The following is a 21,571-nucleotide window of genomic DNA, read 5'->3' on the forward strand; positions in this document are numbered from 1 at the left end:
TGTTATGGCCCTATACAGATGCTTCGCACAGCCACTTGCCCCTTATAGTACTGCACAAGTGTTATGGCCCCATAAGATGATCCATACAGTCACTGCCCCATATAGTGCTGCACAAGTGTTATGGCCCCATAAGATGCTCCGTACAGCCACTTGCCCCATATAGTGCTGCACAAACGTTATGGCCCCATAAGATGCTCCGCACAGCCACTTGCCCCGTATAGTGCTGCACAAGTGTTATGGCCCCATAAGATGCTCCGCACAGCCACTTGCCCCTTATAGTGCTGCACAAGTGTTATGGCCCCATAAGATGCTCCGTACAGTCACTGCCCCATATAGTGCTGCACAAGTGTTATGGCCCCATAAGATGCTCCGTACAGCCACTTGCCCCATATAGTGCTGCACAAGTGTTATGGCCCCATAAGATGCTCCGTACAGCCACTTGCCCCTTATAGTGCTGCACAAGCGTTATGGCTCCGCACAGCCACTTGCCCCATATGCTTTTGCTGCGATAAAAAAAAAAATCACATACTCCCCTCTCTTCGCTCAGGACCCCGGCACTTTCAATATTTACCTGCTCCTCGTGCGGCTCCATCTTCGGCACTGACGTTCAGCAGAGGGCGCGCACTGACTACGTCACCGCGCCCTCTGACCTGAGCGTCACTGCCAGAGGACGCTGAAGACGGAGCCGCACTGGAACGAGGAGAGGTAAATATCGCGCACACATGCATATACCGTACATACACACATACCGTACACACACATACCGTACATACATATACTGTACATACACACAGATACACATACCGTCATACATACATGCATATACCGTACATACACATAGATACACATACATATACTGTACATACACACATACACATACCGTCATACATACACGCATATACCGTACATGCATTCAGGTACACATACTCGTACCATACATACATATACAGTTATATACATAAAGTATACACATACCGTACATACAGACATACACATATACTGTACATACATGCACATAAACATACATACCGTATATACATACAAATATATCGCACATACAGATACACACATATTATACACAGACATACACATATACTGTACATGCATACACAGATACAGAAGCATACACAGATACACACTGTACATACACATATGCACACACACACACACATACATACATACATATACAAGCATATACATACACACATACTAATCTTGTATAGGTGATCAGAGGAGCCTTGGAGGAGGTCAGTTCAGCTGGAGAGGGCTGCAGAACTCACTGTGGGGGATGGGGCACAGAGCAGACTGATATCAGCCCCCTGTGCTGCTGTGCTGTCCCGTGCAGTGAGCTCCTCCCCCATCTCTTCACAGTGAGGACGGAGATGCTGCAGCCTGCTGGGGACAGAGCAGTGGAGGAAGAAGACACACTAAGTCCTGCTCTTCCTCCACTGCTGTCCCTGTGTGCTGTGCGGCGGGGCCCTCGACTGTACTGTAAGGGAGGGAGTACTCACCATGGACGCTCCATGCAGGAGGACAGAGACAGCAGCCAGTGAGCGTTCTCCTCAATCTGGTGAGGAAAGCGTTCATTGGCCAGCGTCTCTCCCTGCATGACACGCCCCCCTTTTGAACTCCTGCACTTCCCGCACTGCTCTCTCCCCAGCTGAGGGTGTTGGCAGGATTACAGGAGCCAGTGACAGGGGCCTGATGCTACATGATACGGGGCCTGCCTGCAGGGGCCACCACCTCTCAGCCCCAGAGCAGTGGCATTGGCGGTCTGTCCACTCCTGGCTGGGGGCCTCTAGGGGCCGGGTAGTACAGAATCTGCCGCCCCCTCTCTTCTGCCACCTGAGCCAAAAAGCTCAAATCGCCTAATGGTAGCAGCGTCACTGCAGGCGACACTCTCTGTTGGTCCCTGGATCCTATGTGGCTGCCTTTTCAGCGAATGTGTTGGATGTGGCTGCAGCATATGCAGATGCTGCAGCCTCCAGCTTGCTAGCAGAGTCTTGTAGTCCTCCACTGCAACCTGGTCCCTCCACCTGGCGATGGTCAATGTATATGCGGGCCCCAAGGGTAGATTGCTCACTACCTATGCCCCTAGGACCCCTTCACTTCTTTCTGTCAGGAGCTTCTCTCTCTTCCTTCTTTCTCTAGCTCCCTTCTGCACATCTCACTCCATCTCTTTCCTCTCACAGACTGGCTAACTTTCTAGATCTTTCCTGACTCATCCTATTGTTCCCATGAAATCTCTACTCTCTCCACCCACACCCTCTACCTAGTAACCCTCTCCAGACTGAGATGAGGCCATCCTCCCTTAGGGTACACCCAGATGCCCTAACTGTAGTGTTGCGGTGTTGGATGCTGGTGTGGAGTACCGGTTAGTGACCCCTCCTTGACCAAAAGTGGAGTCCTACACCTCTGGATGAGGTGCAGTACCTCTGTGGCGACCAGACCTCAGGGGTGCCACAAAGTCACATCCACTCCGTTTGGAATATAAAGCCGAAGTCACACCAGCATATCATCTGGTGTGATATACTAATGAGACACTGCTCCAATTCTCTTATGTGAGAGGATTGGAGCAAAGGAGACAGAAATTTCTCTATTGCCGGTGTCCCCGGGGAATCCTAATGCACTCTGGCAACATCCAGAGCGATGTTTCACACACCTATATTGATTTGTATGGGAGCTGCGATCAGATTCTCAGATGTAAATCGCAGCATGCTACGAAATTTTCTCATGGCAAGTCAGCATGAGAAAATAATTTCAGATGTGCACTGTCCCATAGACTATCACTGCAGGAAAATTAAAAGCCCTGAAAAATAGCCACAGGAAAATTACCCACACGGAATATTGCCAATCGCAGCATCACAAAGTTTCAGATGTGTGACATTTGAGGTGCAAGGTGAGGATGTTCACATGATGTGTGAGCAACTTGTGATTTACAGTTGACCTAGTGCAAAACTGCAAACATGCTGAAGATCTGTGGTTTGTAGCAGTCTGTCATTATCAACAATAGATCTGCTCTCATCTCTCTGATTCTGCCTTACTCCTCCCACCAGCCCAAAAGAGCAGCACATGCATTGCAGATCCAGCAGCAGTGTGATCAAGAGGAGCCATCACTGCTATCAACATACCTCCCAACCGTCCCGGATCCAGCAGGACTGTCCTGATTTTGACAGTCAGCCCCGCGATCCCGGGCGGGACATTAGTTGTCCCGCACTGGTTGGGAGGTGTGTAATATCACCCGGTCAGCTCCCTGAGTCCCTGCACCCGCAGAGCAGCACACCACATATTGGCTGCTCTGTGCGCACACTCGCACAGGACCTGTGATGAGGTCACAGGATGGGAGGAGTCAGGGGTCACATGATCGGGAGGACCTCCGTGTACAGGACTCTGCTGGTTGCCATGGCGCCAGACGAGGGTAAGCATAAGTGTGAGGTCAGGAGGTGTTTACAGTGTGGATGTAGCAGAGCCGTGTGTGTACGAGGTGTATGGATCGGAGCAGCGTGTGAAAGGTGTATGGAGCGGAGTCGTGTGTGTAAGAGGTGTACGGAGCTGTGTATGAGGTGTACGGAGCACAGCCGTGTGTGTATGAGGTGTACGGAGCGGAGCAGCGTGTGAAAGGTGTATGGAGCAGAGTCGTGTGTGTAAGACGTGTACGGAGCGGAGCCATGTGTGTAAGAGGTGTGCGGATCGGAGCAGAGTGTGAAAGGTGTACGGAGCGGAGCCACGTGTGTATGAGGTGTACAGAGCAGAGCCACGTGTGTAGGAGGTGTGCAGAGCAGAGCCATGTGTGTACAAGGTATACGGAGCGGAGCAGCGTGTGCAATGTGTATGGAGCGGAGCCGTGTGTGTATGAGGTGTACGGTGTGGAGCCGTGTGTGTACAAGGCGTACGGAGTGGAGCCGTGTGTGTACGAGGCGTATGGAGTGGAGCCGTGTGTGTGCAAGGTGTACGGAGCGGAGCCGTGTGTGTGCGCGAGGTGTACGGAGTGGAGTTGTGTGTGTACGAGGCGTACGGAGTGGAGCCGTGTGTGTACGAGGCATACGGAGTGGAGCCGTGTGTGTGCAAGGTGTACGGAGCGGAGCCGTGTGTGTGCGAGGTGTACGGAGTGGAGCTGTGTGTGTACGAGGTGTATGGGGAGGAGCCGTGTGTGTATGAGGTGTACGGAGCGGAGCCGTGTGTGCAAGGTGTACGGAGCGGAGCCGTGTGTGTGCGAGGTGTACGGAGTGGTGCCGTATGTGTATGAGGTGTATGGGGAGGAGCCGTGTGTGTATGAGGTGTACGGAGCGGAGCCGCATGTGCAAGGTGTATGGAGCGGAGTCGTGTGTGTACGAGGTGTATGGAGCAGACGCTGGCTGAGTCGGATCGGAGCAGATATTGCTCTTACACTGACTGGCACAGGAGACACAGAGACGTCTTTATCAGTGGCGTATCACAGCTGCAGCGATGTGAGCAGTCAGCGGCGCAGCTGGATGACACCATTCAGCGCCGTGGGAGTGGAAGCTGCCGGCTGCTGCGAGGGGGCGCGGTGAAAGGTGTGTGTGTGTAGTGATGGAGAAGGCAATGATGGGGGTGGGGGTAACCATGTGTGGCCATTATACTGTACCCAGCATTGTGTGGGGCCATTATACTGTACAAAGCATCATGTGGGGCCATTATACTGTATGGACCATCACGTGGGGCAAGTATACTGTACGCAGCATCATGTGGGTCCATTATACAGTATGGAGCATTTTGTGTGGCCATTATACAGTATGGGGCACTGTGTGGCCATAATACAGTATCGAGCATCATGTGGAGCCATTATACAGTATGGAGCATCACGTGGGGCCAGTACACTACACAGCATCATTTGGGGCCATTATACAGTATGGAGCATCTTGTGTGGCCATTATACAGTATGCAACATCATGTGGGCCCATTATACTGTATGGAGCATCACGTGGGGCCAGTACACTGTACGCAGCATCATTTGGGGCCATTATACAGTATGGAGCGTCATGTGTGGCCATTATATAGTATGGAGCATCACGTGGGGCCAGTACACTGTATGTAGCATCATTTGGGGCCATTATACAGTATGAAGCCTCATGTGTGGCCATTATACAATATGGAGCATCACGTGGGGCCAGTACACTGTATGCAGCATCATTTGGGGCCATTATACAGTACGGAGCATCACGTGAGGCCAGTACACTGTAAGCAGCATCATTTGGGCCTATTATACAGTATGGAGCATCATCATGTGAGGCCATTATACGGAGCACTGTGTGGCCATATTTTTTTGTTTATAATTGTTGTTTGCGAAACATTGAGATCAGAAGTGCTAAATGGGTGTGGTTGGGGCGTGACTAGTTGTGAAATGGGTGTGGTCAGAGGTGTGGCTTAAAATTTGCCGCTGCGTGTGCCGTTAACTTTGTCCCTCTTTCCCTTCCTCAAAAGCTGGGAGGTATGCTATCAATACTCACAAAAGTATCACAGTATTATCTGTGGAGTTACATGGAACTGCAGGTCAGAGCTAATACATCATCTCAGTGGGAGCTCACCAAAACAGGGAGCTGCTGGCAGAGATAGTTGGTCCTGGAAGCCCAGAAGGCACCGAAGAAAAGTGAGATTCTTTCAGAGGAGCCGAAAGTGCCATAGCAGCGCCGCTCTCCCATAGATTTCAGTGGCAGTGAATCTGGCGCCTGCACTTCCTTCCCTGTCCACATATGACTACCAAGAGTAAGAGTGAACAAATCCTACATAGTTATGTATCACTAGATGGTGGCCCGATTCTAACGCATCGGGTATTCTAGAATATGTATATATATAGCAGCCACATAGTATATAGCACAGGCCATATAGTATATAGGAGCCATGTAGTATATAGCAGACAAATACTATGTGGCCTGTGCTATATACTATGTGGCTGCTATATACATACATATTGTAGAATACCCAATGCATTAATACAGGCCACTCAGTATATAACAGTGGCCACGCAGTATATAACACAGCCCACGCAGTATATAGCAGCCTCGCAGTATATAACAGAGCCGACGTAGTACATAACACAGCCCAAACAGTATATAACACTGACCATGTAATATATAGCACAGCCCACGGAGTATATAGCACAGCCCACATACTAGATAATACAGCCCACTCAGTATATAACACAGCCCACATAGTATCTGACACTGGCCAGGTAGTATATAGCAGCCACGCGGTATATAACACAGCCCACGTAGTATATAGCAGTGTGGGCACCATATCCCTGTTAAAAAAAATAATTCAAATAAAAAATAGTTATATACTCACCCTCCGGCGTCAAGCGAAGCTGTGCTGATGCGCGGGCGGCTGCCCCCATCTTCCGTTCCCAGGATGCATTGCGAAATTATCCAGATAACTTAGTGGTCTCTCGAGAGCGCTTAGTTTTCTGGGTAATTTCGCAATGCATCTCTGGGAACGGAAGCTGGCGGCAGCCGCGCGCCTGGGCGGACTACGGAAGGTGAGAATAGCAGGTTTTTTGTTTTTTATTATTTTTAACATTACATCTTTTTACTATTGATGCTGCATAGGCAGCATCAATAGTAAAAAGTTGGAGACACACACGGTTAATAGCAGCGTTAACGGAGTGCATTACCCGTGGCATAACGCGGTCTGTTAACGCGGGCATTAACCCTGTGTGAGCGCTGAGTGGAGGGGAGTATGGAGCAGGCGCCGGGCACTGACTGGAAGGAAGTAGGGAGGGACTAATTCTCGGCCAGGCTGTGGCCGTCGCTGATTGGTCGCGGCAGCCAGGACAGACAGCTGGTGAGACCAATCACCGACACGGGATTTCCGGAACAGACAGACAGACGGAAGTACCCCTTAGGCAATTATATAGTAGATACACATATACTGCAGGTGCAGGCAGGCGTAGGATGAAAGAAAATGCAGAGTGGATTTGAGTAAGGGTCTCTACGCCCAGACACACCACAATGAGAGTGGAATAAGGGTCTCTAGGCCCAGATACCACAATGAGAGTGGAATAAGGGTCTCTAGGCCCACATACACCACAATGAGAGTGGAATAAGGGTCTCTAGGCCCAGACACACCACAATGAGAGTGGAATAAGGGTGTCTAGGCCCAGACACACCACAATGAGAGTGGAACAGAGGCGTAGCTAGATCTTTTGCCGCCCGGGGCTGTTCCCGAGCTTGGCAAACCCCCCCCCCCCCCCCGCCAGGAATAAGACCTCAGATGGAGAAGTTAAATTGTTTCGCCGGTGAATGTTACCATCACATGATCGGGACTGCAAAAAAAAGCAAGTTCTGCTTACCTGACCGTGCTCCTGCTCTCTCCACGCAGCTGAAACGTGCACTCGCCGGCGACTGACAATGATGTCAGACGCCGGCGACATGCACACTGGGACTGACGTCAGCTGCCAGCCTCAGATTGGCTGGCGGCTGTTAACTATTGACGTGCGGGCGCGTCAATAGCGTTAAACAGCTGCAGCGCCGGCCGCGGCCCGGTGACCCACCCCCAGGGCTGGCTCCAGGTTTTTGAGGGCCCCGGGCAAAAGAGTCTCAGTGGGTCCCCCCTTTAACACATACCACGATTAATGATGCCCAGATACGGCAGAGAAATCTAGGTATAGTACAATGCCAGATTTCACTTCTAACATGAGTGATAGCTATTGAAAATTCTGCAGTGTATATATACAGGATAGGAGGAGTGGTACTGTGCATTTTATATATACAGGGGAGAGGTACTGTGCAGTGTATATATACAGGGGAGTGATGGTACTGTGCAGTGTATATATACAGGGCAGTGGTCCTGTGCAGTGTATATATACAGGACAGGAGGAGGGGTACTGTGCAGTGTATATATACAGGACAGGAGGAGGGGTACTGTGCAGTGTATATATATACAGGACAGGAGGAGCGGTACTGTGCAGTGTATATATACAGGACAGGAGGAGCAGTACTGTGCAGTGTATATATACAGGACAGGAGGAGCAGTACTGTGCAGTGTATATATACAGGACAGGAGGAGCAGTACTGTGCAGTGTATATATACAGGACAGGAGGAGCAGTACTGTGCAGTGTATATATACAGGACAGGAGGAGCGGTACTGTGCAGTGTATATATACAGGACAGGAGGAGCGGTACTGTGCAGTGTATATATACAGAACAGGAGGAGCAGTACTGTGCAGTGTATATATACAGGACAGGAGGAGCAGTACTGTGCAGTGTATATATATATACAGGGCAGGAGGAGCGGTACTGTGCAGTGTGTATATACAGGACAGGAGGAGCGGTACTTTGCAGTGTATATATATATATATATATATATATATATATATATATACACAGGACAGGAGGAGTGGTACTGTGCAGTGTATATATACAGGGGAGTGATGGTAGTGTGCAGTGTATATATACAGGGCAGTGGTCCTGTGCAGTGTATATATACAGGGCAGTGGTACTGTGCAGTGTATATATACAGGGCACTGGTACTGTGCAGTGTATATATACAGGGCAGTGGTACTGTGCAGTGTATATACTTCAGCAGCCGCCCAGGCCCCCAGCACCTGTCCTGTATATATATTATATATACTGTCATGCAGGCTGTACAGATACAGTATATACATATACAGGACGGGTGCTGGGGGCCTGGGCGGCTGCTGAAGTATATAATATACAATATATCAGCTGTGGCCGCCCCAGGTCACCCAGACTGTCAGAATACCTCAGGGCGGCAAGGAGCTCCTCCAGAATCTGCCTGTCCTGATAAGTTCAGCAGCCAGCGAGGGGCGGGCGGGAGAGCAGAGCAGGAGAACTCTCCGCCCACAAACAATGTCATGCTGGCTGCGTTCTTAACCCCTATGTGCCTGCACTGCCTAGCCCTGCACTGACTGAAAAGATGCTTGTGCCAGCAGGGCTAGATGCCCGTCCCCCGCATTGTGCCGCCCGGTGCGGCCCACCTCCCCCCGGGGCGGCCCACCCCCCCCCCGGGGCGGCCCACCCCCCCCCCCAACACCACTGGAGTGGAATAAGAGTCTTTAGGCCCATACACACCACAAAGAGTAGAATTATTGTTAGGAGCTGTCATTCCACTGTGCCAAGAACAGAATCTGTACTCTGGGACTAGGGATCAGTGAACCGAACCTGGAGAAGTAAACTGGGCCCAGAGACCTTTGTTGAAATCCATTCTGCATTTTCTTTGCTGCCTGTGTTGTTCTGTATTGTATTTCAATGGAGCTCATGGAAGTCAAGAACTATCACCTGGCAGCTCATTATTTGCAGGTTTGCAATTATTGTTTAATAAACTGAAGCTATTGTTATTAGACCTCCTTAATAAACTGTACTAAAAAAAAACCACAACTTGTGGGTAGTTTTCCGTGTGGGCCATTTTCGCTGACACTTTTCTGTGCTGCAGAGCATCTCCCCTATTGCTCTATCATTCTCCTGCCCTGCAGAGCATCTCACGTATACATGCACACTATCCCCCTGTCCTGCAGAGCATCTCACCTATAATTCTATATTATTCTTCTGCCCTGCAGAGCATCTCCAGTATACCCGCATACTAGACCCCTGTCCTGCAGAGCATTTCACCTATAGATGTTTGCTATTCTGTCCTGCAGAGCATCTCATCTATAATTCTGCCCTGCAGAGCATCTCCCATATACCTGCAGAGCATCTAACCTATCTTTGCTATTCTCTGTCATGCAGAGCATCTCACCTATAATTCTATATTATTCTTCTGCCCTGCAGAGCATCTCAAGTATACATGCATATACTATCCCCCTGTCCTGCAGAGCATTTAACTTATAATTCATTCTGTGGGCATTTTTCACATATCATGTGAACATCCTCACCTTGCACCTCAAATATCAGATCTGAAACTTTGTGATGCTGCAATTGGCAAATTTCTGTGTGGAAAAAGTTTCCATGTGGACAAAATTTCCATGTGGGCAAATTTCCGGTCACCAGTTTGGGTACATCTAGACTTACAACAAGTTATATGCACATCAAAAAATTTGAGCAAGTACTTTATGGCCTCACATTGAGAGTTATTTGTATTTATCACGTTGGGGGTTGGGATGGTGAAATATCACAAGTCTTAATTCTAATTTTTTTCCTGCTCGAGGAAATTATGCAGCAGCATTTATCTGTTCATGTAAGCTTCATATACTGACTTCATCCTCAAGGTCACCACTACAATGGACAGGCTATTCAGGTGGATGAGAAAAAAAAAATAGAATTAGACTTACCGGTAATTTGGTTTCTAGGAACCTTCCACGACAGCAGTATCGGAGAATGTATCCCCGCCCTAATAGGGGACAGGAAATCAGAGAGGTTAAATACCCTCCCCTTCCTACAACCACCAGTGTTTTTTCTGGACACAGTAGCATGAATAGTTAGCACTTAAGTGCAGGAATCATCCAATAAGAATATCAGATAGGGAGGGAAATTAGTGCTGCCGTGGAAGGTTCCTAGAAACCGAATTACCGGTAAGTAATTCTATTTTCTCCAGTCACCTTCCACGACAGTAGTATCGGAGTGATACCAAAGCTAATTTCTTTAGGGAGGGACAACAGCCTGCAGAACACGTCTGCCAAACGATAGGTCCCTATTGAAATTTAGCCTGTAATGCCTGGTGAATGTATGGATTGACGACCAGGTGGCAGCTCTGCATATCTACTCAGATGATGCGTTCCCTCTCTCTGCCCAGGACGTCGAGACTGAACGGGTGGTGTGAGCCTTCAGCGATGCCTGGGGAGCAATTCACCGGGTTGAGTATGCAAGACAGATGGCCTGCTTGATCCAGTTAGCTATTGTACTTTTAGCCGCTTTCTTGCCTCTATTCCATCATGACCACTGAACGAAAAGGTTTTGTTCTATTCTCCAACCCTCCGTTTGTTGGAGGTAGAAGAGGACCACCCTGCGGACATCCAGGGTGTGAAATGTTTCTTCTTTCGGATTAGAGGGATTTGGACAGAATGAGGGTAAGACAATATCTTGACTTCTGTGGAAATCTGAGACTACCTTTGGCATAAAAGGCGGGGACTAGCTTAAGGATTAGGCTATCCATGGTTATGGTTAGGTATGGCTCTTGTACTGATAAAGCCTGTAACTCTCCTATACGCCTAGCGGTAGTGATTGCTACTAGGAAGACAGTCTTGAGGGTCAGGATTTTTAAGCTGATGGCTGATAAGGGCTCAAAGGGGTCCCTGGTCAGACTTTAGTACAAGGTTTAGATCCCAAGGAGGGGTCCGGACCTGGAGCCTAGCCGCAGATGCTATGAAACGTTTAACCCAACAGTGGCCTGCTAAATCCTGATCAAAAAAGGAACTTCGTGCCGACACCTGAACTTTTAAGGTACTAGGTGAGAGTCCTAACTCCAGACCCTTTTGGAGAAATTCTAATATCTGAGCGATGTTGGCATGGAATGGATCAGGTTTGTTTGGGGCACACCAGGATGAAATTTTTTTTCCAAACCTTGCCATAGATGGCATTAGTTATAGGTTTCCTACTTCCTTGTAGGGTTTGAATGATGTCATCTGAGAGACCTCTAGCTCTCAGAATCTCGGCCTCAGTAACCAGGCTGCCAGTTTCAGCCTGTGTGTAGCAGGGGTCTCTGCTGAAGAAGGTCTACTATCTGGGGTAGAAGAATTGGGCCTTCCAGAGACATGTCTGTTAGTATGCCGTACCAGCTTCTTCCCGGCCACATTAGTGCTACCAGAATTGTTGTGACCCGATCCTCCCGGATCTTCTGTAACGTCCTTGGTAACATGGGAGTTGGTGGGAAGGCATATGCTAGGGCAAACTTCCAAGGATGGGAGAAGGCGTCCAGTCCCTGAGCCCCGCCTGAGAGGTTGAGGGAGAAAAAAAAAAAAAAAAGGGGTTCGACTTCATGTTCTGACTGTTGGCAAACAGATCCATATTGGGACTTCCCCCATCTCCAGACTAGGGATAGGAACACCTTTTGGTTCAAGGACCATTCTCCAAGATGGAAATCTTTCCTGCTTAGGAAGTCCGCCTGGGCATTGTCTGACCCTTATGTGTACTGCCGAGATGGACAGGAGATGTCTTTCTCCCCAGGAAAAAAATCCTTGCAGCGGTTGATTTTAGGCTGGTGTATTTCGTGCCTCCTTGGAGACGGAGGTAGGCCACCGTAGTTGTGTTGTCGGACATAATCTGTACATGGTGATCCTGGATGAGGACAGATGCGGCTTTTAGCGCCTCCTCCACCGCTTTCAGTTCCCTCAGATTCGAACCTAATGTTTGGGGGTCACAACCCCTGGAAGTGGGAACCTTCTATTTTGGCACCCCAACCTCTCTGGCTCACATCTGTTGTGAGTACCTTCAGAGGCCTTTGATCCCAGCTGACTCCTCTTTGAAGGTTGTGGGAGTTCAGCCACTATGAAAGGGAGGATTTCATGTGATTGAGAAGGGGAATCCTCCTGGTTAGAGCATTCTGGGGTCCTTTTGAATGTCTCCGGATGCACGTTTGAAGGACTCATGTGAGCCTGGGCCCAGGAGACTGTCTGGATGCAGGATGTCAACGAACCCAGGATTAACATAGAGTCCCTTAGGGTCAGAGAATTCTGGTTCCTGAACCTGGAGATCCTGTAGACGAGATCGTCTTGATGGTCTCTGGGTAAGCAGGACATTCTTTCCCTTGAGTCCAAAAGAACTCCTAGAAATTTTTTCCTTGGTGATGGATGGAGGTCCAACTTCTCCAAGTTCGGAATCCATCCCAGTGACTTCAGGATATCCAGGACTTTCATCACATCCTGATTTAAACGAGGGACAGATTGATTTTCTTATCGCTCTTCCAGGTACAGGATGATACAGATCCCCTGATGCCGGATGAAGATCACTGCTTCTGACATGATCTTGGTAAAAACCCATGGAGCTGATGAGACTCCAAATGGGAGGACGTTGAACTGATAATGGCTGGTTCGATGGTTCTGGGCCACTGCAAATCTGAGGAATTTTCTGTGGTTAGCGTGTATCGGCACATGATAGTAAGCATCCCTCAGATCCAACGTAGCCATTACCCAGCCCTGGCCAATCAGTGGGTTTGCTGATTTGATTCCATTTTGAATCTGTGGTATTTGATTACTTGATTCAGGGGTTTCAGGTTTATGATAAAACCCTCTGGGAAACACCGGGTTATCACCAAAAATAGGTGAGAATAGTGGCCTTCTCCTACTTCCTGAGGAGGTACCTGGGAGACTGCCCCTGCCTGAAGCAGATCGAGAATATCTGCATTGAGGCATCCCCGAAGGCCTCAGACCGGAGAGCAGTCATTGTTTCTCAGGTGTCTGCTGGGGTTGAGGAACAAGGATGTTCCTCGCTTTACCCCCTTTGGGGTAACTCCACCGACCTGATTTACCCTTACCCCTGTAATCCTCTACTTCTAGTAGGAGGGTGAACGCTGGGCTCTGCAGAAGCAGAGTGCAGGGGTTTGTCGCCGTCCATAGGGTCAGTCACCAGTCAGAATGGACACAGAGGCCTTACCTGGAGGCTTCGCCCGACCAGGAATATATAGATACCAAGGTCGCCAGCTAATTCTGTGCTCCTCCTCCTCCCCCCAGGGTCCGAAAGGGGGGGGTGCTGTGATTGAACCGCCTGTCATGGCTGCCGCAGGCTTGGAACGCCGGCCGGCACGCGGCACAGGCTCCTGGGTATGGAGGCTTAGACCGGAAGTTCAGAAGCGTCACTTCCAGTGCACAGCCTCCAGCGGCAGTGAGGTGGGAGGAGGAGAGCTGGGGAACTACAGGAGGACCCCGGAGAGCTTCACCGCCCTGCTTTGCCACACTAGGGAGGCGCAGGAAGGGCGGGATGGAGGGTCCCAAGTCACAGTATATGCAGAGATGGGAGCAGTCACCGAGGAGGAGAGCGGAGCCCACGACCTCAACTGCCCGGCTATACAGGTAACAGTGCTCCAATCACCGGCCACAGCAGCACTATCCAAGAACCTCTTCATGCCCCATAGGGGACAGGTAAAACACTGGTGGTTGTAGGAAGGGGAGGGTACTTAACCTCTGATTTCCTGTCCCCTATTAGGGCAGGGAGACATCCTCCGATACTGCTGTTGTGGAAGGTGACTGGAGAGTATATATATATATATAAAAAAATTTTTTTTTTTTTTTTAAATCCGCTGAACTTCTTGCGCCAGGAGCAGTGTGAAAGAGTCTCATGTCAAACATCAACCATTACATTCTTTAAATATACCCCTTTAGGCAAGAGCACCAGGTTATTGTAGATAATCAATGTGATTCATTCTTTCCATATCAGTGGATCGATGGTAGATTTTTTAGAAGATCAAGTGTAGCACCTGTAAGAACTCAGTCGCTCAGACATTTTGGCCTAAATGACAGATGTTCACACTGGCTTCAGCCAGCAGTCACTACAGAATCTAGAGCCTTCGCATAGACAAGAGCACCACCTTGTGGTTAATCAAAGTCACATCAGCTGAAGACAAGCAATTTATTGTCTTTATACAGGACAGTGTAAATTATGCAAAATTAAAAGTAGCATTTTTTGCTAAAAATATAGAATAGAAATTTTGCTTAGAAACTTTAACTAATTAAGTACAGTTATCTGTATAAAAAAAAAAATCCAATATAAGATACTGTCCAACTTACTACCAAGGCTAGATTTTCCTTTAAGTTATACCAATAAGAAAGTATCTATAGCATTCATTCTTCTAATATGGTGACTTAGGCCATTCATTGAGACAATGCAGGATATTTTTTTCCCCTGGCTCTGTGCAGTCAGGCAGCCTTTTCAGCCCTGGCTCGGGCAGGAGGCAGGTAGAAGAGGCTGCTCAGGTTCGCCTCTGGCTCAGCAGGATCACGCAGCCGTCGCTCATTAAACAGACCAGAAAGGTCGCTCTCCAGCCGGGTCTTGCTCCGGAACCCAAGTTTAAGGTTAAAGAGACGACTCAGATTTTGCTCCATGGCTGGCAATGGACGATTGGCTCTTCTCAGATGTCTTTTTGAGGGTTTTAAATTGAATTTAAGCTGAGGGAGATAACATAGATTAGTATGAAAATTGAATAAATAAATCCCCTCAACCTAATCAGTGGTTAGCTCATATATAAGGCAATTCAGTGATGGGCAATCTGGCTCATTTGGCTCCAAGGAGAAATGACTTTAAAATCCTAAACAGATCACCAATTAAAGCAGGAGGATCAGTCATGAACAACCCATTTAGTATTTCTAAAGTGACCAATGGACAGTTTGGTGGAGGAATGATAGTTGCTGCACAGAATTTGGGGACTTTAACGTTCATTTTTTGTATTGCCTGGTAATTCCATAAAGTTATATTTGCTTATGTATCCAGACCAGAATTTTCGGAAACTGGTGCCAGGTTTGTCATAACATCTGCTGAAAGCTACTGCACCCGAGAGTGTTTGGGTTTTGTTTTTTTTTAGCAGAGCTGTACAGTTCCCTACCTTCAGCTTTTTCCGTTCAGGATCATGCACAACAAGATGACGAAGCAAGCTTTCCTGAAGAAATTAAATTAAGTTTTAAGTACAGAATTTCATGACGACTCCCACCATGTAATCCATCAGTAACTACATACCCTCATTGTGAAGGTGCGGGTACAGCCAGCATGGTAGCAGTGGTATGGCTGCAGACAAAGATGGATCTTCCTTACATGATGAGTCAGGTTGAAGACTTTAGTAAACGTCTGCTTACAGTCCTCTCGGGGGCAAGTGTAGATCATACGTTTGATCACATGGGTTGATTTGTGTCTCCGGAGGGAACCCTTGTTTTTGAAGGGTTTATTACACTTTGTACACTTCAAATCCACTATAAGAAAAACACAAAGTAGATAAATAGGCACTTTTCGTGGAAGACCATCAGCCATGATTTATAAAAAAAAAAAAAAATTAAAAAAAAAAAATCTATATAGCCACTTCCAAAGATAACAATCATAGGTCATGCTTGATTTTCCATTCATTTCTCTGGAGTCAAGATCCTAGGTGCAACCCAATTCCTGCCAGGGTTTCCACCAAGCTGATTCATTAAAACTTTACATGCATTGCTATGAAGTATGCATGCTGGTGCTCCAGGTCCTTGAATGGCAAAAACTGCAAGATGTTTTCTGCCGCTTTGGGTTAAGGGCTAGGTAAATACCAGTGTAGTCCTTGAAACCCATATTGACTACATGTCTTCCAGTATTCAGAAGACAAGTTTGCACCCACATGTACCCCTTATACAACACTTACACGGATGAGTCTTGCGGTGCTTCTGCAGAGCAGACCAAGTTGACGAGGTGGTTTGACATCCTTGGAAAGGGCATCTATATCCTGAGGATTTTCAGTTACTTGTTACTCCCTTCCAAAACAAGACTTGATACTGTATACCAATATTTGATAGCTTACCTCTATGGCGCCTGATGTGGCCTGCCACTTTGGCTTTAGAGTTGGATTTCCATTCACATCCGGGTTGGTCACAACTAGAATCCAAAAAAACAGAACCGATAAGATAGTGTGCCACATCCTTATAGGTTCCTAGTTACTGAAAAGAGCATCGATCTAGGATTAGTTTAGGCTAGGGCTACACAAGAAAATTGACGCAAAACCATTGAGCAATTTGCATGACTGGTTTAGAGTTGCATATTGCAGTAAAACAAAACCAGCCAAGTTGCCACAAGTAACTTGTCACTTGCATTGAAGCCTACAGCAAGTGAAGTGCTTGAACGCAACAATGTTTAAATCACTTGGAAACAATTGCAATATCACAATGCAAGACTGCAATTTGCGTCAAGTTGTTGTGTTGTCCTGGCATTATCGAGGGATGACCAAATCCAAAGTACACCATTTAATTACATTGGAACTAAATTAGAAAATTTTTAGTTTGCCTAAACTCAGCACAGGATCAGACCCGCTGCATATTTCGCAGAGTAGAAAGTGGCTTCATAAAGCGGGCAGTGGTTGCCAAAATGCCATCAACTAATCAGTTTAGGGGGTGGCATATCATGCAGAATCCTCCTCTGCTTAATATATAGCAAGTTTTCAGACATGCGAGGCAAAGTCATTATACGCAGTTTCAATAGGCCATCAGTAAGGACTCACCGAAACTTTGGTTCCATAGTATGATCTGAGACGTGCCATTTTAAGGCTTTTTTCTTTCTGAAGGTCTTCAAACAGCCAGTCACTGAGCACTGGTAAGAAAAACCATAACAAAAGCATTAAAACCGTGTGGCAACCCAGGAGTTCGGGTACCACAGTGGTGCGGCCTTCCTCTCGGGGAGCCCAATGCCATGCCTGGAGACAGGAGGGATCCCTTTGGCAGGTAATCTCACATTCAACACATTCTGACTCCAGGCCAGAAGAGGGGGGGGGGGGGGGGCTGGGGAGGGAAAAACCTGGTTTTAGGGGAGCTTCCCGCAATATACATCCACAGGCTTGGACTGGCCCATAGGGTAACTGGAATCCCCTGGTGCAGATCTAGGCCCCCAACCACACTACCAGCATTCATTTTTTTGGCATAATTCAATTGATTCACAAAAAAAAGAAAAAAAAAAAAAAGCGCAGCATCTCATCATTCATTAACCAAACTACCCAGTTTATCATATAGGTAAATTTGTGAGTGAGGGTAGTATAACATTTGTATGCAGGTGAAAAGCAGGCCTCCCACAGTCAGTTACTCGTGGGACCTTGGCATCCCAGTCCGACACTGTACATCCTGGTCTGGAGGAGGGAGAGACAGGGAAGGAGAAGAGTGATGAGGAGCTAGAGGAGGGCTGCGACTGGGCCTCTACGCAGAAACCAGGCATCGGGAGCCCAAGGTTGTGGACAACTGCAAGTTCGACGGCAGAACCAGAGGACAGAGAGCAGAAATTAAATTGCCCACAAAACCTGAGGTACAGCAGCATTCCAGAGCCCGGAGTCACCGTATAAAGACACCCCAGAGAAACGGCTCAAGTTGCAGACCGTGCAGGTACTGTCATAGGACACTATAGGCAGCAAGGCCCAAACTGGCCTGTCAAAGGGATTTCCACCTGTCTTAAGGCTGCCTGGACTCCATCTACACCTGTTACTGATTCCCTGGACTGAAGCTGACTACAACAGTAAACCAGGTAAAGACTACAACCCTGTGTCCTCAGTTTATTTATCGGCTACCCACCATCCTTGCCCACTACAATGGGAGCCCTGGGGACCCAGCTTTACCTGTGGGAAGAGTCACTATCTATGCTGCAGTAACATCACCCCAGAGGACCCCTTTAAGCAGCGTCGGTCCCCTCTGACCGAGAACCACAGTTGGCGTCATGAATACAAACTTTATTACTACTCCCTTTAAAAGGCCTTTCCTTTTTACTCGAGCGCCCAGGGCCACGAGCCGGGTCGCAGCCAACCAGACCCGGTACAGAGTATCCCCATGGCCCTGGTGGGCGACTCAACAGCACCTCCTGAACCAGTAAAAGTCTTGAACAGTAAAACCTGACTTGTAGTTGCTACAACTGATTTTTGGTGATCAAGCAACTCCTCAGGAAGCTTTTCAGATCATAGTACAGCACTCCAGGTTGCAAGTTGCTGCAATGATGTTGCTTTTCCTTCGGGGAAGGAGATGTCATGCTCAGAGGCAAAAGGTGTTCTCTTCACCAGGTAAGGCACACACATGCAACACATTCTGAACCCAGGCCAGGAGGGGGAGCTTCCCTGGATAAAGATCCTGACCTGAAGGAGGAGTTAAGTAGATGTTCAGAGACACAAGCAGAAGGAAGTCTGGAACTGAGAGCAGACAGAGGACTGGCAGCCCCAGCCTCTGAAGGAGTAACCTGTTGGGTTGCATGTGGAGAAGCCGGAAGGGAAGGAGCACATGAGAGACAGCTCAAAGTGGAACTGTAACACAATAATCCGGGTACCGGGAACCCGAGGCCTTCGTGGACTCTAGGACATGGAGCAGAACACTACACATCACCTGCCCGCATCACGCCTGAGACACAGCAGCACTGGAGGAGCCCGGGGCATCTGAGAGTCCCTGTAAAAATGGCTCAAGCTGCCCATCATGCAGGTACCTGTCCCAGGACAGGGGGAGCTGGAGGACCTTGTAGGAAGCTTAAAGCAGCAGAGACCTCACTTAGAAAGGTGCAAGTAGGAAAGGCTAATGGACCTCCAATTTGCCTCTTAGTCAGCCGGAACACCATCATCTGTGCCTGGTACCCTGGACTGTGGCCTGTTACCCACAAGTAAACCAGGTAAAGACTTATCACTTGTGTCCATTTATTCACCAGCTACGCCACACACCATAGGACCCCTGGGGATCCCGCTTCACCTGTGGGAAGTGTAACATCTGGGCTGCTGCAACATCCCCCAGGGGACCCCTCTAATACAGTGTCGGTCACAATACTGACTGAACTCCACAGGTGGCGTCACGACAAACTTTGAACATTTAACCCCCTTTAACATTGATGCCCAGGGCCACGGACCGGGTCGCAGCCACCGTGACATCCCCTTTTGCAACCGGACCCGGTACCGAGTATCCCATTGCCCTGTGGGCGTGTCAATTGCAGATTCAATCAGCAGCCCTCATGATTTGACATCATGACCAGGGTAAACAATAGAAGTGTCTTTTCCCTGCAGGTGTATTTGGTAGTACACGCCAACCATCAAAATCTTTCCATGCAATAAACACATTACTTGAGCCACGCCATCAGAATTACTCAAATCTGGGCTCTTATGAAGTCAGTGAAATAAAACTTACCTGGAAACACCAGCACTACTGCTCAAATATCTAGAGTGATTTATAAAGTTGGAAGTTTAGATCACAAGCACCAAAAGCCTACACTGACTACAGCACCACTCACCTTCAGAGGGTCTGATGTTGCATGTTTATACTTCTGATGACGTTTCAAGGTCCCCTTTGTCACAAAAGCCGCCTGGCAGTTGGTACAGCTGGAAATAGCCAAAATGAATAGAGGTTTAGGCTTCATACAGAAGTCTACAATAGCTATGTTCTTCACAGATATAAGATGTACCCATTACAACCTATGGACAGGTCCACATATCCTTGTGGACCAATTACAAAAAAAAAAAAAAAACCCACACAACATGCGAGTAACTGCAATTATCTAATTCATGCTGCAGCATTAACACTAAGTACTCATGGGAGTTCAGCCCAAGACATGCACTGTGTGAGTGGTCTTACGTGTATTTCTTCAGTCCTAGGTGTTTCTGCCAGTGCCTTTTTAGCTGGGTTTTATGGAAAAACGCTTTCCCACACCCTGGTTTATCACAACGCCATAGCTTCTGGACAAGGAAGAAGAGATTAAAAGAAAATTGAGTCTAAGCATGTTAAGCACTCAAATACGATAAGTGCACCATGCGAGAAACCCTGGTCTATATGTTCTCATAGCAACTGGTTCTTCACAGTGCTCCCAAGAGGGCAGGATCTCCCGCTAAACACCTATTGCAGCACAGGTACAGTATGAAACCCAACATGTACAGGGCTATGACATAGCAAATACACACATTTCAGCAACTCCATGTAATTCAGAGTTCAAGGTTGTAACAAGTGAGCAAGCAGATCAGACATTACATGATGGAAGAGCTCAACATGAACACCCTGACAAGGGTTTTTTTTTTTTTCCTACTGAGTAAGCAGCATCCAGACATTTTAAGGTGTTTTCCCCTCAATCACAACTTATATCCCTTTAGAGGATTATAAAAGTTTCTAATTGCTGGGGTCCAACCAATGGGCCCCCCCAAGATTTCAATGGAGAAATAGTCAAGCATATGTCCTGCTAATATATTTAAAGCCCAACAGGTTAAGTTGCCACAATGAGTTTAATACTGTGCATTGGCACCGCACAAAAAAAAACAAAAAAAAACCCTCAAATACTCACGGGAATTTAGCCTTATAGTTTGTGTTATACTAAAATAATGAAAGCTACTAGAGACCCCTGTTCTCACAATAGGCAGAGACCCCTACCCATCTAGTAAATACCTCACAAGAATTGGCCACAGTGGCTATTCAGGCATCATGTGTTGACCCTTATTCATGGACAGGTGAGGTTTACAACCCTCCACTTCAGTATCCATTTACACCAATACAGAATACAGGAATAGGTTCTACAGATGCCACTTGTATCCAAGTTAAAAGGTTAGACTTTTTGGGTACAGTGCATTGTGTGAGGACCGCAAACAATCAACATGTCACTACTAATAACCAATGCCATTAGTGTGCTCTATGCACGTTGTACCTATAGACATCCCATTCCCTTGTCCTTCTCACCTGTCCGTTGTGCTTAGCCACATGCTCTTGCAGCCTCAGCTGCTTCCTAAATGTCGCCTTACACCCCACGGATGGGCAAGTGAGGACAGGCTTCTTCCCCAGCTTAGCAGCAACTTGACTCTGCATTTCTGCTCCTGATGAACACCTTAAACAGCCCCCTAAAAACTGTGATCCAGGATATTATAAGCCCAGCTTCTTCCCAGGTGATCCAACTTATACAAGCTGACAGCACTCATCCCCCTGATGAAGTAGGAGCTGCAGTGAAATCTGTCAGGTGCTTCATAGCACAGGTTTATTAAAGGGACTCTGTCACCTGAATTTGGCGGGACCGGTTTTCG

General features: G+C 47.9%; 1 protein-coding gene across 1 annotated transcript; it reads right to left on the reverse strand.

The window, feature by feature from the left end:
• Window positions 1-14,585: 14,585 nt before the first annotated feature.
• Window positions 14,586-21,359, reverse strand: LOC138666712 (P43 5S RNA-binding protein-like). The gene is made up of 9 exons (XM_069754898.1): window positions 21,234-21,359; window positions 20,148-20,248; window positions 19,807-19,894; window positions 17,072-17,160; window positions 16,379-16,452; window positions 16,223-16,303; window positions 15,574-15,803; window positions 15,443-15,496; window positions 14,586-15,008 (listed from the first exon to the last, which is right to left on the reverse strand). Exons 1-9 carry the CDS (start codon window positions 21,357-21,359, stop codon window positions 14,760-14,762), a joined length of 1,092 nt encoding a protein of 363 aa, XP_069610999.1. The 3' UTR covers window positions 14,586-14,759.
• Between the last annotated feature and the right edge of the window lie 212 nt (window positions 21,360-21,571).

The sequence above is a fragment of the Ranitomeya imitator genome, chromosome 2, assembly GCF_032444005.1.
Source record: "Ranitomeya imitator isolate aRanImi1 chromosome 2, aRanImi1.pri, whole genome shotgun sequence".
NCBI lineage: Eukaryota > Metazoa > Chordata > Amphibia > Anura > Dendrobatidae > Ranitomeya > Ranitomeya imitator.